Source organism: Magnolia sinica, chromosome 3 (genome assembly GCF_029962835.1).
Source record: "Magnolia sinica isolate HGM2019 chromosome 3, MsV1, whole genome shotgun sequence".
In the NCBI taxonomy this organism is placed as follows: domain Eukaryota; kingdom Viridiplantae; phylum Streptophyta; class Magnoliopsida; order Magnoliales; family Magnoliaceae; genus Magnolia; species Magnolia sinica.
This window is the reverse complement of record NC_080575.1, coordinates 109,387,472-109,409,497: the sequence shown is the minus strand read 5'-3', so window position 1 is coordinate 109,409,497 and position 22,026 is coordinate 109,387,472. Positions and strand designations below refer to the sequence as shown.

At 40.5% G+C, this 22,026-nt stretch overlaps 1 protein-coding gene across 1 annotated transcript; it reads left to right on the top strand.

Annotated features, from left to right (window-relative positions):
• The first annotated feature begins 19,405 nt into the window (after window positions 1–19,405).
• LOC131240662 (xyloglucan galactosyltransferase MUR3) lies at window positions 19,406–22,026 on the top strand. Its single transcript, XM_058239044.1, has 2 exons — window positions 19,406–19,631; window positions 19,856–22,026. The coding sequence occupies exon 2, from the start codon at window positions 20,041–20,043 to the stop codon at window positions 21,700–21,702; it is 1,662 nt and encodes a 553-aa protein (XP_058095027.1). The 5' UTR covers window positions 19,406–19,631; window positions 19,856–20,040; the 3' UTR covers window positions 21,703–22,026.

Here is a 22,026-nt window from a genome sequence, read left to right as displayed (position 1 = left end):
GGGACGGACCATTTTCATGGGGATCCAGTTGAGGCCCTGTGTGGGCCCAATTACGGGCGATTCAGGCAATCCGGTCCATTGATCTGATGAGTCGCACGGCCGGTGGATAGACCATTCCTCCAATAGTACTACAAAATGGAAGATCAGGATCGCTCAAATTGCTAGTCGGGTTGTGATTGGGTAGACCTACGAATCGGATTGATCAGATGATAGTAACCATCTGATTCTTGCCCATCGAATTTGGACCATTCGATATTTTACTTTTAAGCATCCATTTGATAGCCGCAGATTAGATGGTTGGGATTGCTTAATCAGTGTAATTTTTAATTTTTTGGTCTATACGCCATTCACCGTATCGGCAGTATTGGGATGGTCTGGAATGCACTACTTGTGTGGGACATGCAAAGCCACAATTTGGAAAATGGTGATGAATTACACATGCAGAGCCCGTGCTTCGGTAATCCAGACCATTGTTCTGATCCATCCACCACTGATGGACTATGTCTTAAGAATATCCCAGACTGGATGATCCAAGCCACTGATATTATGACTCTTTTCATTGAATTCATCTTCCTTACCGTCTATTTATAGGCCATAAGTTAAAAGGCTATGATTATCCTAACGAGGACATCTATTGGCATTGTCCACCAATGGTGAGATGCAACAGCTGGATCAGTGAAACGTGGGGTCCACCTTCCCACTCAGAACGTTCAAAGCACTGACTTTCTGGGCCCACCCGCCAGGCCCACCACGGCCACACCTGGGCTTTTGAGCCCAATACAAACCCGTTTAGGCCAGGATTGGAACTAGGTTTCAGGCCTACGAGCCAGGTTTGGATGGTTCTAAACTCGGCCCGGCCCATTCACAGCCCAAGTTCACCGTGACGTGTGCATGTGAAATCTAGTCCGTCCATCACTTGTGCTCGATCATTTTAGGATGTGAGCCCTAAAAACCAGGTTGATCCCAAACTCTAGTGGGCCACACGTTAAGGACCGGAACAGTAGGAATGAGAACGCCCACTACTGAAACCTTATTGAGGCCCATCCTGATGTTTATATGACATCTAAACCGTCCAAAAGGTAAACATAGGGAAAAATCAAAAATCAGCCTGCTTTTTTGTCTCAATGCTACGGATGATCTGGCGCAAGTCATGGACGGAGTGGATTTCTTTCGCACATCATGGTGGGCCTCATATCGGTTTTTGTTTCCTGCGTGGCATTTAATGCGGGCGGGAGGAGACACGTGTCTCGCTGTCTTACCGTTCGCGCTTCTACACCTGGTGAAACATGCATGATGTTGGTAGGTAAAGAGGGACTCGGATTTCCTGCGAAAGCCTTTCGCAGGAAGTTCCTGCGCAAGGATGGTCGGTGGGACCCACCACTATGTTTTTGAGAAATCCAATCCGTCCATCCGTTTTTAGAGCTCATTTAATGATATGAGAACAAAAATCAGGAGGATTCAAAACTCAAGTGGGTCTCACGAGATAGAAAATTGGGGAAAGAAATTCCTACCGTTGAAACCTTTCTGGGCTCCACCTTGATGTTTATATGTCAACCAAACCGCTTATAAGGTTATTCCCACTTGGATGAAGTAAAAACACAGTAAATTTAGGCTGAGACAATACTTTTATGGCCAGTAGAATGTTTCAACGGTGCTCACTGAAAACCCACTGTTTCCTCTCGTGCGACCCACTTGAGTTTTTAATCCTCCTGATTTTTGGTTGCATGTCATTAAATAAGCTCGAAAAACGGATGGACGGAGTGGATTTATCAAAAACATAGCGGTGGGTCCCACCGACCATCGCAGGAAATCCGCGTCCGGTAGAGAGAGAGAGAGAGGGACATAAAAAATAAAAAATAAAAAACTAAAAAACAAGACGCCGCAGGTAGCGCCCGGCATTTGGTGTTGTAAGAAATAAAAAATTGTAAATTACAAATACCTCCCTTCTGTTCTAGATTAATGCAGTCGCCTCCCCTATATGTCAGAGGAATTTGCACCAAATGACAGTCCACGGGACGGTACTAACCGTGGGGATGACCTTGATGTATGTGTAGTATATCCAATCCGTCCATATTCTTTTTCATCTAGTTTTATAGCATCATCCCAAAAATGAAGTATATCCAAATCTCTAGTGGACCGCGCTAGATTAATTAGTGGTGATTACCCATTAAAAACTTCCTGTGGGCTACAAAAGTCTTGGATCAAGCTAATATTCCTTTTTCCTACTTCTATGTGACCTTATCAACATTTGGTCGGCAAATAAACATCACGATGGGCCCTACGATGTTTTTAATGGTGGGTATTCAATCACCACTGTTTCCAGTAGTGTCGTCCACTTGAGATTTTTATCTGCTTCATTTTTTGCAAAATGGTCTAAAATGAGCTGGAAAAATAGAAGGACAGCATGTATATTAAACACATAAATCAAGGAGGGGCACATGGTGAGGACCACGCCTAGGTAGGTGAGTGCGGGGCCTCACCTAATTCCCTCCTTCGAAGCCCAGGTTTCCATGTTCAGGGAACTTCTAACAATTCTGCTAGGGAGTTGGAGACAAAGCCCATTATATTGGGAGTGCATTGTGCATATGCGTGGAGCTCACCATTGCATATAAACGGCATCCAACCCATCCACCAGGTTCCCTCTCCCATAAATATTGGACTTCTAGAAAATAGGCTAATCTCCATCATAGAGTGGACCACATCACAGCGAACAATGGAAAACCATCCAAAAACCTCCAAATAAATGTGGTGGGGTGTCCAATGGTTGGATCGGCCCGATTTTTGGCATGTCAATTGTTCATCATGAACTGATCACTCAGAATGGGTTGGATGACATATCCAAACTAATGCGGCCCTACACATCTGCAACTAATTTCAAATACGGTGGTATAAAACGGTCACTTGGTCAAAGATAACTTGCGATTATCATCATTTAAGCCTTCATTTAAGGGCGTGTTTGGGCGCTGGGATTGGAAGGGATACGGTGGGATGGGATTCAAAAAACATAATTACCTGTTGCCATGGGATCAGAATAATCCCATGATTTGTTGGTAATCCGGTGGTACATTGAATGGATATACTAACCATCATTCGAAGTTATTAAGAATAACACACATATGTTATATCTAGACCGTTCATTTGTTTTGTAACCTCATTTTATGGCATGGGCCTAAAAATGAGATAGATCCAAAACTTATATAGCCCCATTGAAGTTTTCAACGGTAAGTATTCAATCCCCATTGCTTTCTATGGTGGGGTCCACCTGAGCTTTAGATTAACCTGATTTTTTGGCCCATGCTCTAAAATAATCTCAAAAAATGGGTGGACGGTGTGGATCTAACCTAGACATCATAGTGGGACCTACACAACTTGCTAACATTGGGTGAAATTGGCATCAGACCCAATGCAATTCCGTCGACAGCTTTTCCATCCTCCCCAAACATGGAGTGGAATTGGCACGGGACCAGATGCAATTCCGTCCCACCTAATCCCCTCTAATCCCAGTGCCCAAACACGCCCTAAGGTCGGCTATACTATATGAATCTCGTTCCGTCGTTTCAGCCATCAAGTGGAGAGTGGCTGAGGGAGTGGATTAGATGCGGCTCCCAATCTCACCCAGACGGTGAAGCCCTTACCGTGGGGCCCACCTTGATATATGTATTCTAAATCCATTGATCATCAACGGGCATAGTCCAAAAATTTAAGTAGATCCACATCTCAGGCGGACCATACCATAGGAAAAGGTGGTGACTAGCCATAAAAAAAATATTTATGGGCCACAAAAGTTTTAGATTAATCTGGTATTTTTTTCCCCTTCATCCAGTTTTTTTAATCTTATCGACATGTTGGATGGAAAATAAAAATTATGGAAACATTAAAATGGACCCTGGGAATTTTTTAATGGTGGAGAATTCAATTACCACTTTTTCCAATAGTTTGGTCCACCTAAGAATTAGATCTGCTTCATTTTTAGGCTAATGTGATAAAATGATCTGAAAAAATGGATGGATGGTGTGGATGTAAAATACATACATCAAGGTGGGTCCCATGGTAAGGGCCACACTGGGGTCGCACCAAATCCGCTCTTGACTATAAAAAGATAGGGCTGTACTTACAATAATACCAGGCACAGGGAATCCAGTCAGGACTCAGGGCAGGGGTAGAACGCAATCCGCTTCCGTCAGGCAGCGGAATCCAGTCAGGACTCAGGGCAGGGGTAGAACGCAATCCGCTTCCGTCAGGCAAATCCGTCCACACAGGCCTTGTAGGGTTCACCATAATGTACAGGTTATATCCGTGCCATCCATCCATTTTTCCGTATCATTTTAGGGTATGAACCCAAAAACTAAGGCAGATCAAAGGTCCATGGGGACTGGGTCCTTACTCTTACCCGGGTGGCAGACTCCCAGGAGTTTCAACACCGGGTCAAGGGTTCGAGTACCCACCAGTGGTGAAATCCCACGGCGTGCGTGTGTGGGGTGTGTGTGCGTGTGTGTATGGGGTGCGTGTGCGTGTGTAAAAAAAAAAAAAGTCCATGGGGACTACACAGTGAGGATTGAACGATCTCCCATTAAAAGTTTTTGGGACCCGTAGAAGTTTTGATAAGCTGATGTTTATGTCTTTCCTTCATCCATGTCAATATGACCTTATGAATAGGTTGGATGTCAGTATCAATGCTGTTTCCTATTGTGTGGTCCACTTGAGCATTCGATCTGTCTAAACCTATTTTATATAACTAACCTAAAACGATCTGAAAAAATAGATGAACGGCGTGGATAAAAGCCATACGCCAAGGTGGCCCCCACAGAGTCCCTGACTGGACGGATTATTGTCCAGGACCAGGAGTGGGTAGGACGCAATCCGCGGTGTTCACGATATCCAAAAACGAAAAACGAATGGTCAAATGAATGGCTACCAATTAGACTTTTTAGGTACAAGCGGACGGCACGGCACACGTGTTAGATTTCTAGGCCATTCATCAAGCAAGAGGTACGGTTTAACGTGCCATGAACCAAAAATGTTGTTGTCCCGCTGACAAGGTCCATATGCAACTCATGAATATTCTACCCTTGCTTTTGGTGTATTGCCCGTTCAGATTGCGCCCCACCTCATGAATGGCCTGGATCTCCGCCACATGAGGGCCCCTCGATGAAGAAAATTTTGGTCATTTTTCAACACTTTTCTTTTTCTTTTTTTTTTTACATCACTTCAATCCAGACCTCGTCCGTATCATAGGGCCAATTGGGGCATTATCAAACAGACACCCTAGAAATAAAATTATCATCGGTGTGAATTCATAAAGAGAAATCAGATTGTTGTGATTGTCCAATCACCGTGATTTTGAGTGACAACCTCATCCAAGTGGCGCCCACAAATTGGAACGGTTCAGATTTTAATTCGTGTATGGCAATGGTAAGATCTATAATAGAAGGAGACTTTTTTTTAGATGGTAGTGGATTCTTCCATAATTGATTTGAAGGGAAGATGTTGATGCAACTCTTAGATCGGATTTGGATCATGTGAGATTGTTTAGCAGCCTCAGACAGGGAATTGATAGTCTTTGGCAACCTCAGACAAAGAATTTATGTTTAGGGGCCCCATTTCAGAATGGCCCACTTTTGTGTGGTTCGTAGGGCTCCATTTTGAGTCCCATGTTTGATTGTATAGATAAAATGATTCCACCATGATGGGACAGTGGCTCTATGAGGATGTGGAGTGGACCCAAGTGCAGTGATTCGAGGGCGTAGTTAGGTGGGAGTAAACATATTTCACCCGTAGAAATGCCAAAATACCATTTTTGCTACACGTGTCAGAGATCTTGGCCATTCGTCTAGTGGGCTGGCTGTCTCATCAAGTGGGTCACACTTTTATGGAAATAATGGTTAGTTAGAAAAAGTGGCCAGGTTTTGGTCAATATTCAATGGTATAGATGTAACATGACTTACAAGTGGACCTGCATCATTTTTGCGCCAGGGTATTTCACGATGATGCGATTTGCTAGTGTTGAGTAAACTTTGGGGGGCCCACCATGATGTATGTATTTCGCTGTCATCCTTTTTCCAGCTTATCTTATGGCATGAGATTTATAGTAAATCATATCTAAAGATCAAGTGAATCACCTCACAGGAAACCATGGGAATTGAATGCCAGAGAAGTTTCTAATCAAACTGATATTTATATATGTATATTTTTTTTTTTCTTTGTTCATGTTTGCATGATCTCATGGGCAAGTTGGATGACATATACACAGTGGAAATGATTATCTCTATTGTTTCTTATGGTGTGGTCTACTTGAGATTTTGATATGCATCAATTTTAAGCTTATGTTCTAAAATCAGCTGAAAAAATAGTTGCACGGTATGCATAAGACATACTTCATGATGGCTATCATGCTGAGTTGCTCAGTACCCAATCCATGTCCCTTCTTGATCTGCCCCACTTGTGTGTATGATCTATGAATTGCCTCAAACGAGTTGTCCGAATGTACTCAACGTCAAGAATGATAACTCAATATAGAAATTATCAGATGCAGGAGCGGCACCCACATGAAGGGACCACCAATTGAGGAATTAATGACTTAGATGCGGTCCTCACATTTGATTATTGGATTAATAAGATCCTTTACAATCAAGGGTTGTTTGATAACATGGATTTGGATTTTGGCTTTGGAATCTAAATTAATCATTTTTAAAAACTCAAGGCATCTTGAACTTTGATTTGTATGGAATTAAAAAATTATATTTGACCGTCAGTATTCAAATATATAGGCATTACATTACATATTGCACCTTTGGGATACAGACATGTATCGATTATCGCATTGAATATATTGATTGTATTGTATTTGTTGGTGAAAATATTAAGAAACATTGGAAAATTAGTTGAATTTTTTAATAAAACTTCACTGATTATTAAGAAAGACATCAATATACACTTATAAACCTAAGCATTACAAAAAACAAGTTTACATAATATATTTTCTTTGTATAAGATTCTAATTGATGCAACTACATTCATGTTCTATTCATATAATTTACAAATGTAAGAAAACACATGAAAATAACTTCAAAAGTGAAAGAAGAATTATTAAATCAAGTTATATATATATATATATATATATATATATATATATATATATATATATATATGAAAAATTATAAATTTATAAGAATTTGACATAAATTTAATACGATTTATAAAAGAAAAAATAATCAAAAATTAAAAACACTCACTGAATTAAACATGCGGATATATAGACTAATATCATCAATACTTAAAATACCGATTATAGGTAGTCTTGAACTAGAGCATCCAAAAGAGAGTAATTAAGATATTCAAAGAGGATTGAAAGGACTTTAAGCTCTATCATTTCTCTTAAATTTCAAAAATAGTCCTTTTAGATATTTTCAATTCATAATAAATTTGAAATTCAAGATTTTAGATAATATAGCAGGATTAAAAATTTTCTATCCCAATTTCTAATTGCCCATCATCCATACTAGCTATTAAACAATTCCTAAGTTTCAATATAAAGAAAGACTCTTTAGTACTTTCAAAAAACATGATTGATATCTTAACAATTATTTGTAAATCACATATATTGCATACAAGTAACTCAAATTAAATATCAATTCCATTTAAATGTACTATCCGTAAGACTTTTGTTTTGTGGGTAATGATGTTGTTTTGTTTTCAATAGGAAGAATTTGTGGATAAAGAAAGAAAGTACTTACAGAGAATTTAAGAATTAAATCTTAATAATTACTAAGTTTTTTTAACTCTTACGTTTGGTCACATCTTCAATGCCATTAACAACAGTACTATTATTCAGTAAAATCAAGTATGCACTTTTGTCTTTTCAAACTCTATCATCCCAATGCATAGTTATGTGTCGGTTGCCATGGCGGGCCAGTTCGCCCTGGCTGTTATACCTAACAAATTTCAAGTGCCCGCGTATCAAGCTTCAGATATTGTCGGAGTATGATCGAACCCTAGACCGCTCACATTCCTACTTGCTGTATAGAAGTTTTGCAGTTCCCACCTCACAGTGCACCTGACCAGCATTACTGGCAATCAGGACCATTGATTTAGCGGGGAACTATATGGATGGTCTATGGACCCAAAATCGTACTAACTTAGACCTTCAGATCGTGTTTTTTTACCGTTTGAATGTAGCCGGCTTCTTTGACCATTCCTATTTTTAGCCAACTTATACGATAGTTAAGAAAGCCCAATCTCCTTGCCTTTTGAGATATGGTACATCCACCTGGTGGCCCACCATAACAATAGTACCGATGATCGGACCCGTTTGTTATGTGTACCATGGAGAGAACTGCCAGTGCGAAATAAAATGTGCCTATGGAGATGTGAATAAATGGACGTGCGGTCAGGATTTGTATGTATGGTATACATGCAGCTCAAATCAACTCATACAAAATCGTGGGTCCCACTTCAGGTGGGTCACACAGGAAAAAATATAAAAAGAAACTGCACTGGATGCATGTCCTAAGTGGATGATTGGTGGAAACTTAATGCATGGTTATAATTGAAAAATATTCAATGGTCGAAAGTCAACAATCAAATGTACATTAATCAAGGGTTAGGATCATTCGACCAATGTGATTTTGGTTTGGACGGTTTGATTCTTGTCACACGTGCGTAAAATTTATGAGCACATGAGTATGAACCATCACGCCGCGCCAGAGTTCGGACTAATTCCTCTAACGAAAGTGGGCAGCTCGTTTTGGGAAGTATTGCATCAAATGGCATGGGGAGTTACAACTTATATTAGTGCCCAACCACTACCTTTTTTATGATTACATCCATCTGGTGGACCCCACCACATTCTCTTTTGTGTATTCCAAAGGGAAATGATGACGTGGACAGATGCCAAAAGTTTTAATCGAACGCCGAGTGATTTGTGATGGGACCCAAGTTCGTGGTTTTATTTGGAGAAATGGTACGATAGAGAGGTCGCCTGCCACAGTACACGTGGCAGGGTAAACAGTGAATCGGGACCGTACACCTAACACATCGTACTATCAATGGTTCATGGGAAAAAAATCACTCCAAAATATTATCCCAGGCGTCCGATTTCTGGACTCTAAATGGAGGCAAAAGACATGAATAGTTAACGGTTGACATTCAGGTGGAAAGGTAAGAGAAAGGCATGTGTAGGATTGTTCTATAAGTATTAATTTCGAATTATATGCCATCCAAGTCAGGTCCCACTTCATGGACGGTCGCGATGATCCGTATTCACTTCCACGTGTACGGTCGAAGGTGGTTTTGTCATACAAGAGAGAGACGGCCGCTTCGTATCATTCCTTCCTTTGTTTTTTAAAGTTCTTCAGGCACGATGGGTCCCACGTCTCTCGGCCCTTGAACATGATCGGCGTCTTATACGGAAGGAGAAAAACTCTGATACTCCGACAGAGTACGTTAGATCATACGCAGGTACTTAGAAATTATTTTATAATTGCAACGTGCAATATAGTAATTCAAATTAAACTGTCCAAATTATGGGTCCCATTTTAAATACATAATAAAGAAAAAAATTAAGCATATTTGAAGATCTGACTAGCGGATTGGCAGACATTTATTGGACGGTTGAGAAGGAAAATAATCCAATGGTCTTACTTCAAAAACAAGTGTCCACTAATCAGAGTTTATGATTATTCAACCAATATGATTTAAAGGCCGTCACTTGCCGACCACAAGTTACACAGTTTAGCCGGTTTAATTCGAGTTATCCTTAGCCACTTGTGCATTTTTGGAGCGACTGAGCATCAAGCGTCATGTTCTGCAGAGTATCAAATAACTTCTCATTCCCAGCTATTGGCAGTTTGGCACATGCCTGCACAGACCTACGTGAATCAGATCTCGAAAGGAAGTAAAAACATCTAGCATCGAGATATTTCAATTTTCTCGTTGTCACACGTGTGGAAATTGAGCGGATTGGGCGTTACAAGTGTGAAAATGGAGCAAACTCGTGCGAGCTTACTGCTATTTATCACACGTTCTGGTGCAAACCCAACGGTGTCTTGGTAAACACTTCATGTGGGCCGCACGTCTACATTGCATACGGACCGGCGGTCAATTTTTAACCTTTCTGCATACATGTGGACGTGATGAGCCCACCGGACTTATTTTAGGGCCACGTTATGTACAACACGAGGCATGCCTGATTAACGGCTTTGATCTCAGACGTTTGTCCTATTTAGCACGTGCGACACGTGTAGATGTTTTCGATTACTTTAGCATGCTTGTGATATCATTGAATGAAAGATTCTTCCATCTTCAGGGAGGGACAGGACAAAACAAGAATGTAAAGAAAAACTTTGATACTCTGGTGGATTGTGAAGGATGATACACATGCACTTAGAAATTATTTAAAAATTGTATGCATGTAATACATGTAGTTCAAATTAAACTGTTCAAATTATATGTACCACTTTCGATGTGTGACAAACCAAAAATTAGGGTTATTTTATCATCTGACTATCAGATGGTAGACACATTAAATGATTATAAATGAAAATTATCCGATGGCCTCAATTCAACCAAAAAGTCTCCACAAATCAGAGGTTAGGATTGTTTAACCAATCTAAGTTTTGGATTGTAATTTAAAGACAGAATTTTCCATAATGTAATTAGTTTATTTGAGTTAACATATGCCACATGTAACATTTTGAAGTGCCTGTGTATCAACTGACATAACCAGCCATGGTGTGAAATAACTCCCAAAAAAGTAATGGGCCAGGAGACTAGCGTACCAGTGACTAAATTTGTAGTCACTGGACCACCGGAAACAGTGGGCCCCGCTGTGGCTGATAAAAGCTTACAGACCACGTTGGGACATTTTCTATCCTATTTGGATCCGTAACTATTTTTGTTTCTTCTAACCGTCCGATGACCTATTGGATGGTTTAGGATATCAATCAATGTGATTTTCAGACCATTGTCCATCTAAGTAGGGCCCACAATTTTGGAGGATTCGGATCTATGTAAGGTCTGTGACTGCTACAGATAAGTTCCCACTACTGACGGGTAATTTTTTACTATAGACCCGTCAGAGCACCGACGTTTTTCATTCAACTCAAATAAGACCTACTTACCAAAGTAGATTTCTACTTGTACTGATCAACCCTATAAAGACAAAAATATCCTCACTTTTTCCAACCGTTTTATCCTAAAGATCAAGAGTACTTTCATTAAATATCATTTTCGTGCCCTAAAAAACTCTTTTAACAGCATGAGTTTTCGAGCATAAAAATTAAAAAAAGAAAAAGAAAAAACATAGTATGGAAAAGCAGTAAGTTCCATCCTGACTATTCTTAATTTACGAAGTAAAAGAGCCACTTCTTTAATTTGAAGGGAGCTGATTAGGTGGGGCCGGCCTCACCCAAGATGGTGCGGCCCTCACCTTGGGGCCCATATTGATCTATGTATTCTATATTCAAGCTGTTCATCCACGTTTTTAGATCATTTTAAGCTATGAGCCTAAAAATGAAGAGAATTTAATTTTCAGGTGGATCATACTGTAGAAACAGTAGTAGTTAATTATTAATGGACGACAAAAGTTTTGGATCAATATGATATTTCTTTTTTTCCCTTCATTCAGATTTATGTAATCTTATCAACAGGTTGGATGGAAAATAAACATCACCGAAATGTTACGGTGGGTCGTAAAAGCTTTTAATGGTAGGACGTTCAATAGCCACTCTTTCCTACACTATCTTCCACCTAAGATTTTTATCTTCTTCATTTTGGTTCCATATCCTAAAATGATCCGGAAAAATGGATGGACGGATTAGATTTAGAATATATACATCAAGGTGGGCCCCACGGTAAGGGCCACACCGTCTTGGGTGAGGCCGGACCGCACCCAATCCGCTTCCTAATTTCTTATAGAGCAATTGGCCACTGTAAATCCAACCTTTTTACCAGCGTCTTTTCTTAACCATCTTAAACTTACATTTTCAGTCTAAACTTCTCACATACGGACAGACTAATTGGAGATGAAAATACCCACCGCTTTTCAAAGAATAGCTTTGAAAGGATGGGGGTATTTTCATTCTCAAAGTAGTATGTCCGTACGTAAAGGGTTTAGACCGGCAAAGTGAGTTTAGGAGTGTTTATAAAAGACGAAAGGTGGCATATCGGTGGTCAATTTCTCTTTGTTATATTCTCCGTACGGGAAAAAAAAGAAAGACTTTGATACTCTGTTAGAGTGTGATGCTTGATACTCCATCACTAGTAATTTTACATATGGTCTTATAATTAACTCAAATTACACCGTCCAAATCATTGACCCGAATTTAGATGGATAACAGAGCAATGATTGCATCGATCTTAATTTTTTTCAACTGAACGATTGATGGAAAACTGTTGAAAGGTTAGCGTAAGGTAGGCAGAAGACCATTAATCAGATTTTAGGATGGAGTTTGAATAAAGATCTATCTGTAATTTGTCCCACCATTTGGAGGGTTTGATTCAAGCTGCTCGTATGCCATTTCGGCAGTTTCTGTGTGACTGCGTACGTGTCATCGCACCTTACCAGTGTATCAAACAACTCCCAAAGCTGAGTATAAAATAAGCCAGGCTTTATTGTCTTAAAGTTAAAACATAGTTGCCAGGATGAACCAGTCACTATTCGTTGCAACTCCACCGTGTGGTTGTATGGTTGGTGACGCTGAACCGTTCATCTGCAGGCGGGAACGGATAAGGTGCGGCCTTTCCTGTGGGGCCCACCTTGATGTATGTATTCTAAATCCACTCCGTCCATCCATTTTTACAGATCATTTTAGCGCATGAACGAAAAAAGGTTGAAGCAGATCTAAATCTCAGGTGGACCATACCATAGGAAACAGTTTTGATTGAACGCTCTACCATTAAAAAATATGAGGCCCACCATGATGTTTCCTTAATGTTTATTTGCCATCCAACCGTTGGTAAGGCCACACAAACTGAATGAAGGGAAAAAAACAAAACAAATATGATCCAAAACTTTTATGCTCCCCATCTAACCTGTTTAATGGTCAATCACCACTCTTTCCTTTGGCAAAGTCCACCTGAGTTTTGGGTCTATTTCATTTTTTGGCTCATCCGCTAAAATGGTCAGAAAAAATAGATGGACGGTGTGGATATCGAATAGATGGGCCCCACAGTAAGGTAGCACCTAATCGTCTCCCCAACAGGTCTCTCTACTGTAGAGTGACATGGTATACGGCCCATAAATTGGACCGTCTAGATTCACTGAAATAGCAGCCACTCTGAGATTGGACAAGTGGCACACTCGTAACTTAAACTAAACCTTCCAATTCTCAATTTAGATGGCTCTTAAAACGAAATTACAATAATTCGATTCCTAAATGGACATTTAGTGAATGGCCGCATTAGTCAACGGTCTGAACAAACAAACAAATGTCCATTAATCAAAGCTTAAATATGTCCTATCACGTTGAATTTTAGAAGGTGAACTCACCACAATGGTTCACGCAATTTGGACGGTTCCATTGGATGCCACATCTACAATTTTTAAGTGGCTGCTGATCAACCATCAGACTCTGCCAGGGACCTCTAATGGCCTGTGCTATGTGGGGCCTGTCCTTTTAGGACGGGGGCTAAAAAATAGCCTGTTCCAAAATTCAGGTTGATCAAACGACAAATGTCCACCGTTGAAACCTTCGCGGCCCACAAAAGTTTGGGATCAATCTAATATTTGCGTTTTCAGTTCAAATGAGTGGGAACAACCTTTTGAACGGTTTAGATGACATATAAACATATGATGAGCTTGGGAAAGGTTTCCACGGTGGTCGTTTCCATTCTCACTGTTTCCTGTCGTGAGGCCTACGTTAGTTTTGAGTCTGCTTAATTTTTGAGATCTCCAGTATTGTGATCTTTTGAAACTGATAGACGGAGTGGATTTCAAAAAAAATATAACGGTGGGCCCCACATAACTTCCGCCTACAGGAACTGCCTGTTGGCCGGTGGCATAGACAATTCGAGTCTTCTTGCGGGAGTCCACACTTGCCAGTTGTTATAGCTTGACAGGTATGTGTATGTGGTCTGTCATCTGAGCAATTCATCGCGGTGAATAGAATTGGTTCGTTGCCGGTTTCCATTGTACACGTGGATGAACAATCGGTGCCTTGAGCCGTCCATTTATCGTGTTCGATAGTGGATGGCCCTTGATCGATAAATCCGACCAATCACATCATAGAAAATTATCTGATACACTATTCTTGGACAGATGGTGAAAATTTCAAAAAATTTGTGGTAGATGTTCTATGAATCTACATACAAGAGTTCTCCAGTCAAGTGGGTACTCATCATTCCCTCGGTTCGGTTTTTGTAAATGAAGGGTCCACCAGATCGATAATCCAGATTCATCTGCCGTACAGCCATGTTTAGGGAGTGGCGATGAACTGAGACGGGTCCGTCTCGAGCACGAAAGATCCTCCAGCGCCTTCGATGCCGCAAAGAACTTATGGCACTGTACACTAGCTTTGTATGCCGCAGCACGTTTAGACCATTTATCATTGGGCCCCACCATCGAGTAAACTGTACAAAAGTTGCACTAATCGCACGACTTTAACCATCTGGTTAGTGAACTTTTCCCCTTTGAATCTGGACCGTTGATTATTTTCTACTTTAGCACCGCTTGAAGGCTCCCAGTAGATATGGCTAGGATTCTCCGGCCAGTGTGATTTTTCACACAAGGTCCATCAACAGTTGGGTCCATCAGATGGATGGTCTGGATCCATTATCCGGCACACGCACACTAAATCAGAGCCTTTCGTCAATCAATCAGTATACATAGAATATGGCTTGCATAATAAGCAAACGCACCAGCTGGGTGATCATGGTCCTCGATTGTAGAACTCTTTAAGGATTCCAAAATGGACCACCACAAAGTCCAAACCAACAGTAGACGTTGAGCAAAAAACCAAAATCCTTTAATAGATGGATAGGATCACCTAACTAGTGGGATTTTTGGTGGTTAATCTAACCACGTTGTGATATAATACATGAACGGTCCAGATCCCGTACAAGCATGCCATGGCTGGGGAAATTAAGTGATTGACTGTTGACTTGTATGGGTCTTCGCCCCGAGATTCAATACGGTTCCACCGACTTTCTATCATTTTCGTAATTTCCTTATTCAATTACCAAAATGCCCACCCCTCTCCGCGCTATTAAACGCGGATCCCTATGCTATTTAAAGAGGAATAGAAGATTCTTTTCCACCATTTCGGCATAATTTCCGCCGTACGATACCACGTCGGTTCATTTTTCGCTGGACCAGAGCCGAGGAGGAGTAATTCGATCCTATTGCTGTGCGTGACGCTTGATGAGCAGTCACTCATAAATTCCACACGTGGCGGGTATGAATTCAGTTAAACCGTCGATCTCAAACCAGAGATTGGTTAAACTATCCCAACCTCTCACCATGGCACCTCTTTCTAGAAATAGGTACATTGGATTTTGTTTTTTTTATTTTTCATTTTTAATCATCCAATGACCGATTGCACCAATACAATGGTCAATAATCAAACAAACGTAACTTTCCATCCACAACACATTTAGATCAAGACTGTATTTTGGACAGTTTAATTTAATTTATCTGTATATGACATATGCAATATTTTGATATACGAAGGTATTTTTGTCTCGCTGCTTACTTTTATAAATCTTATTATTTGAAAATCTCCAGGTTATGAAAAAATAAGTGAATCATGACATTCTATATGCTAAAAGCTGAACATATAAACTATACATTATCTAACATTAGGAGGCGCATCCATTGGGCTGATTGGATGGTACGCACACATTACAATGCCCCAACAATCCTTCTTATCTATGCTAATTACCATATGTTTAAACTCTGTGAGGTTTGCCTGTGATTTAAATGCGGAATTCAAATCATACATCCAGTGCGCCTCCTCATCCTAATTAAAAATTAAGATGAGACATATTACTGGGAAGAATGCACGATCATACCTAAAAATTTATAGTGGCTTGACTTTCAATGGGTCCCTTCATCCTGGTAAGGGCACACTTGAAGGTTAGGTTGGATGAAATATCCATCACACCGGTGGACCCTACATTCCATTCAGCAGTTTCTTTGGTGGGCATCTTGTTGCTGGATTTTGGATTCTAGGCTCAACATTGGGAGATGAATGTAATGGATGGCTTGGATGGCACTCACACATCACCGGTGGACCTCACATAACTCAAACGTTTTGAACACATTGGTCATTCATGTTGTGAGGCCTGAATTTCAACCAACCAAAATAAAAATAAATGAAGAGTGCCTTGGATTATTGTAGCGTGGGGCACACTAGGTCAGCTGGAACAATCGAGTCAATGCAGATGGAAATTGTTTGGTTAATCAATGGCCTACCATTTGGGTGGGCCACAACTCGCTGTTAATATATGTTACCCCATTTAATGGCTTATTTTTATTTATAGAGTAAGCAGTGCTACTGAATAAGTGGACAGTTTAAACGATATTACTAAAACCTCACATCCCTTCGATGGTCAGTACATGAGAATTCATAAACGGTAGATGTTGGCGTGCTTACAAATAACATTGACCAGTTCAAATCATTTTTAAGATGGTTATAGAACAAGCAGGGTTACACTGAAAAGATGTTTTAGATTTTAAAATGGTTGATTGCTAGGCTAAAACCCAAAATGTTGGCACCTATGATATAACATATGCAAGTTGCGGAAATGATAGCCTATAATAATTAGTCAATGATCATATTAATATAACGTAGAGCTAATAACTTAAAAGGCCATGATGCAGGATGTAGCATAGATATAATACTAGCATGGTTGGGCCAAAAGAAGATCAATCGGAAGTGAAAGTAATATGTTAGATTCAGACCTAATCCTAAGCAGGGCATCATGTAATTGGGCTCCAAACACAACCAGTTCAAAGAAATTTAATTAAGATAGAAAGAAATTATTGTTTAAATCATGAATTGTAAATCGGTCATAACTTTTGATTTATGTATGGTTATGAGATGCATAACTTATTAATCTTTCTCAAGGTCAATTGACCCATGTAGCAGGTAATGTCCAAACATTTCATGAGAAAACACATAGTTCTATTTAAAATCAAAATTTTACCAAAAAAAAGTTATTATTTTTAATAAATTTTTTAATTTTTGTTATATATTTTTTTTATTTTTAGAGTTTTAGATTTTCATTTTTTTAGATGTTGATTGTAATCATGCTAGGAATGCTCAAGTAAAGTGAATTTTAAACTTTTTATTTTTGTCAAAACATGTTATTTCTAATAAGTTATGTTTTAATTGAATTAGGATTTTTATAAGGGTTAGAATTTTGCTTTTAAAAAAAAAATTTGAATTAATTTTTTTTAATTTATTAGTACTATAATCAAGAGTTGATATAACGTAGACATTATATCATAAATTTAGATTTTTCATTTTTTTCTCGTGGATTGAAAAAGTTACATTATAGATTCAAAGCCTTTACTACTTGAGAAATATGATAATCTCTCTTATTATTTCATGCTCTTCCTTGCGGGTGGCCAATACATTGAAATTCAAATATCATTTTATTTGACACATTATTAGAAAAGATGAAGTGCCTTTAGTGACTTATCTTTCTAAGATATGATAATTGATTCCTTTAATGTGCACAGTTTATAATTTAAGGCCATGTGTAGCCCACCTTTGATGTGGATGGTCCATCATGTGGACCCCACTTTTGATGTGGGCCATCTATCATGTAGAGCCTACCTTGGATGCATGCCATTCATCATTTGTATCAATAGATTTGACAATAATAGATTTGCAATGTAATGAAGTGCCAACATGACATAAGTAGGGATCCCATCCATTCATCCATCTGAACTTCCAGCGGGACTTTACCTGAATGTGCAAGATCCTCGCCATGCATCAAGCAGGCCGCATCATGTGCCTTGGTCCAAAAGATCAGGCTAGTCTATTGCCCATATTAATGCACACGTGTGGGCCATTCACTGAACGTACCAACTTTGTTTTTGGCCGTTGATCTTATGGGCCATGTGTGGATAGTTTCTAACACCCAATGGTATGCTTTAGTTGTTAGTTCTTGGCTCTTTTTTTTTTCCTTTTACACACATACTCCACACACACTCACACCAGGGTGAGATTTCACAATAATAGCACTCAATTTATGATCTGGTCTTGAAACTCCCGTGAGTCTACCCCCAAGACTACTACGGTTTTTTGCTCAAAATGGGTCAATTGTTTAGTTGCAGTCCCCACCGGTTGGAGAACTATTGTAGTTTGATTGCCTTTTATTTTTCGGGGCTATAGTACATTCACATAATTTGTCTATCAACATGATTTGGCAGTTTTTGGAACTCATGATGCCTGTGTAATTTTTCATGTACAAATTCACCTGAACTGTTCATCCTGCGGTTAACACACCTAAGCTTAGCAGCATCCATGATCTTGTATTTGTAAAATCCACTCCGACTATCAGGTGAGAAACATTATTTTTATAATAGATTTATAAAATAATACCGATTGAAAACTCATATGGACCACACAAACAGGAACAATGTAAAATTGGTACCTAAACCAATAAGGTCATAAGGTGTGATCCGAATGAGTTTTTAATATCAGTATGAAATCTGTATATTCTCTTCTTCTTAGTGATTTGCACGTAATTGACGGGTTTGATGAAAGATAAACAACACGGTGCTTCCACACACAAACCTACGGTTGGCATCCCATCTTCATTAATCCATGTGGTGTAATAGGTTCCAGATGATTTTTTCCGTAAGACCTAGCATCGATAATATAACCTGATAGACGGAGTGGATTTTACATATACAACATGGTGGGCCCCACGTACTTGCTGCAGAGGATTCCAGCACCGACACAGGATCAAAGCCGCGTCCGACTGGGATGAACACGTCAGTCGCATGTCCTACGTGTTGGAATACAATCGGCTGCCGACGGATGCGGATCGCAAAGCCTTTCCATGCAACTCCCTATGAGGGGAAGCTAGGGGCCCACCGTGATGTTCGTGAGGAATCCACACCCTCCAATTTTCTTTTTTCAGATCATAGTAGGACATGGATCTAAAAATGAAGCAGATCCAAAACTAAAGTGGTCCGCACGAAGGGTAGGAAATACCAACTGCTGAAACCCCACTGGTTCTACCATAATGTTTATATGCCATCTATACCGTCCATAAGTTCATTCCTACTTGAATGAACCCGAAACACAAAATATTAGACCAATTCAATACTTCTGAGGCCCACTAATGTTTCAACGGTGAGCGTTCAATCGTCACTTTTTTCTGTCGTGAATCTACAGCCTAACATGATCTTGGTAAAAAAGATAGATGGGAGGATTTCTCAAAAACATCCACCTGGCTTCCCGTCCAGTAAATTACTGCGAAAGGCTTTTGCACGCAATCCGCGTCCGCTGCCGACGAACAGAGAGAGGCGCACCATACTAAAATGCGCGGCTTGTCTCTTCTATTTAAATACACCCACACATATGTCTCAGAGCCTAGAAACGGCTGACGAATCCAATCTTCCTTTTTTACCCTTTTACTTCTCCAATCATCAGACTATCTCTCTCTCTACTCTCTCTGTAAGTTTCTCTTTTCCAGGTTTTCTTCTTCATTTGATCTTCTTCTCTATTTCTGAATAGATCTTATCATTAGATTCGATTCCGTTTCTAGAGATCTCTAATTGAAGAAATTAAGAGCTTTTGGTGGAATTAGGGTTTGGGTTTTCTTCGTTTTGATGGGATTAGGTTTCGGTTTCCCACTGAGTTTGATGTATTTCAGATCCATCTTGTGATTCTTGATGCAGATTTCTAGTTGCTTCCATGTCGATTCATGAATTTGATATTAGAATCTCCGGATGAGACGTAGTTTAAATGCTTTGGATCGTAACATCTTCTGTGATCGTTGCGATTGGGTGCTGTTAGCTTCTGTAGAGTCTGATGAGACGCCGCACATCTGTGGATCGGGTGCTGTTTGGTTGTTTAGAATCTGATGAGAAGACGCCCAATTGCGAGCATCTCCAGTGAACAGATGGAGAAGGTGGTCGGAAAGCACCCCCGCACCCGATTCTGCCTCTTGGTTTCGTTATCCGTCTTGTTTTGGTTCTTCCTGTTTTACTTCCATTTCATCGTCCTTGGAGGCGGTCCAATCGATGTTCCGGAGCGTGCCGCTTCGTTCCAGCTTGAATCTTCTGGTGCTCGCCCTGCATCTAAGAACTTCCCCTTTATGCGGGCCTTGAGAACCATAGAGAACAAGAGCGATCCCTGTGGCGGGAGGTACATTTATGTCCATGACCTCCCTCCCGAATTCAATGATGAAATGCTCCGGGAGTGCAAGAGCCTCAGCATTTGGACCAACATGTGTAAGTTCACCAGCAACGCAGGGCTGGGACCTCCGCTCGAGAACGTCAAAGGTGTTTTCTCGAATACCGGTTGGTATGCCACGAATCAGTTTGCCGTCGATGTCATCTTCAGTAATCGGATGAAACAATATGAGTGCTTGACTCGTGATTCGACCATCGCTGCGGCTGTTTTCGTGCCGTTCTATGCCGGATTGGATATCTCTCGCTACCTCTGGGGCCATAACACATCGGTGAGGGACGCTGCTTCTCTTGCTTTGGTGGATTGGCTTGTCAAGCGGCCTGAATGGAATGTTATGGGGGGAAAAGACCATTTTCTGGTGGCAGGGAGGATAACATGGGATTTTAGGAGATTAACTGATAGTGAATCAGATTGGGGTAATAAGCTTTTGTTTCTGCCGGCTGCCAAGAACATGTCAATGCTGGTTGTTGAATCAAGCCCATGGAACGGGAATGATTTTGGCATCCCATATCCTACCTACTTCCATCCTGCGAAGGACTCTGAGGTTTTACTTTGGCAGGACCGGATGAGGAAGTTGGATAGGCCATGGCTCTTCTCATTTGCTGGGGCCCCACGTCCCGACAACCCCAAGTCTATCAGAGGGCAGATAATTGACCAGTGCAAGAAGTCGAAAGTCGGCAAGTTATTGGAATGTGACTTTGGGGAGAGCAAATGTCACTCCCCAAGCAGTATAATGCAGATGTTCCAGAGTTCTCTATTCTGCCTGCAACCCCAGGGCGATTCTTATACACGGAGATCAGCTTTCGATTCGATGCTGGCCGGCTGTATACCTGTGTTCTTCCATCCTGGTTCGGCATACACGCAGTACACATGGCATCTTCCAAGGAATTATTCAACATACTCGGTGTTCATCCCAGAGGATGACATTCGCAAGAGGAATGTCAGCATAGAGGAAAGGCTGAGTCAAATTTCCCCAGAGGAAGTGAAGATTATGAGAGAGGTAGTCATAAGCCTCATCCCTAGGCTGGTGTACGCAGATCCTCGGTCGAAACTAGAGACTCTTGAAGATGCATTCGATGTAGCTGTGCAGGCAATCATTGACAAAGTCACCAAATTACGCAAGGACATTATTGAAGGTCGCAATGATGATGATTTTGTGGAGGAGAACAGCTGGAAGTATGCTTTGTTAGAGGAAGGGCAGCGCACAGTGGGACCCCATGAATGGGATCCCTTCTTTTCAAAACCAAAGGATGGGAATAATGAGGATTCTGGTGGTTCATCTGCAGAAGTAGCTAAAAAATCTTGGGAGAATGAGCGAAGAGGCCAGTCATGACTGACACAGATGCCAGCTATATTTTAGGAGCTTTACTCAAGCCAGGCACTGAGAGCCTTGGGAGCTCAAATCTGCCTGTATGTGGCAAGCCAGAGAGCCACAGACGGTATGAGTTCTGATTCTGATGAGCACATTAGCATAACTTATCATAGAGATTTTCAAGCACATGCCTACAATATTTTGTAAACCTAAAATGTAGGCGAAGATAAGACTTTCTCATATATATTCTTCTGTTTTTTTACCCCCTCATTATAGTTTTCAGTCGATAATTCTTTGTAATGTTTGTGTTATGTGCTACAATGATAGATAAATCATTTTGTGCTT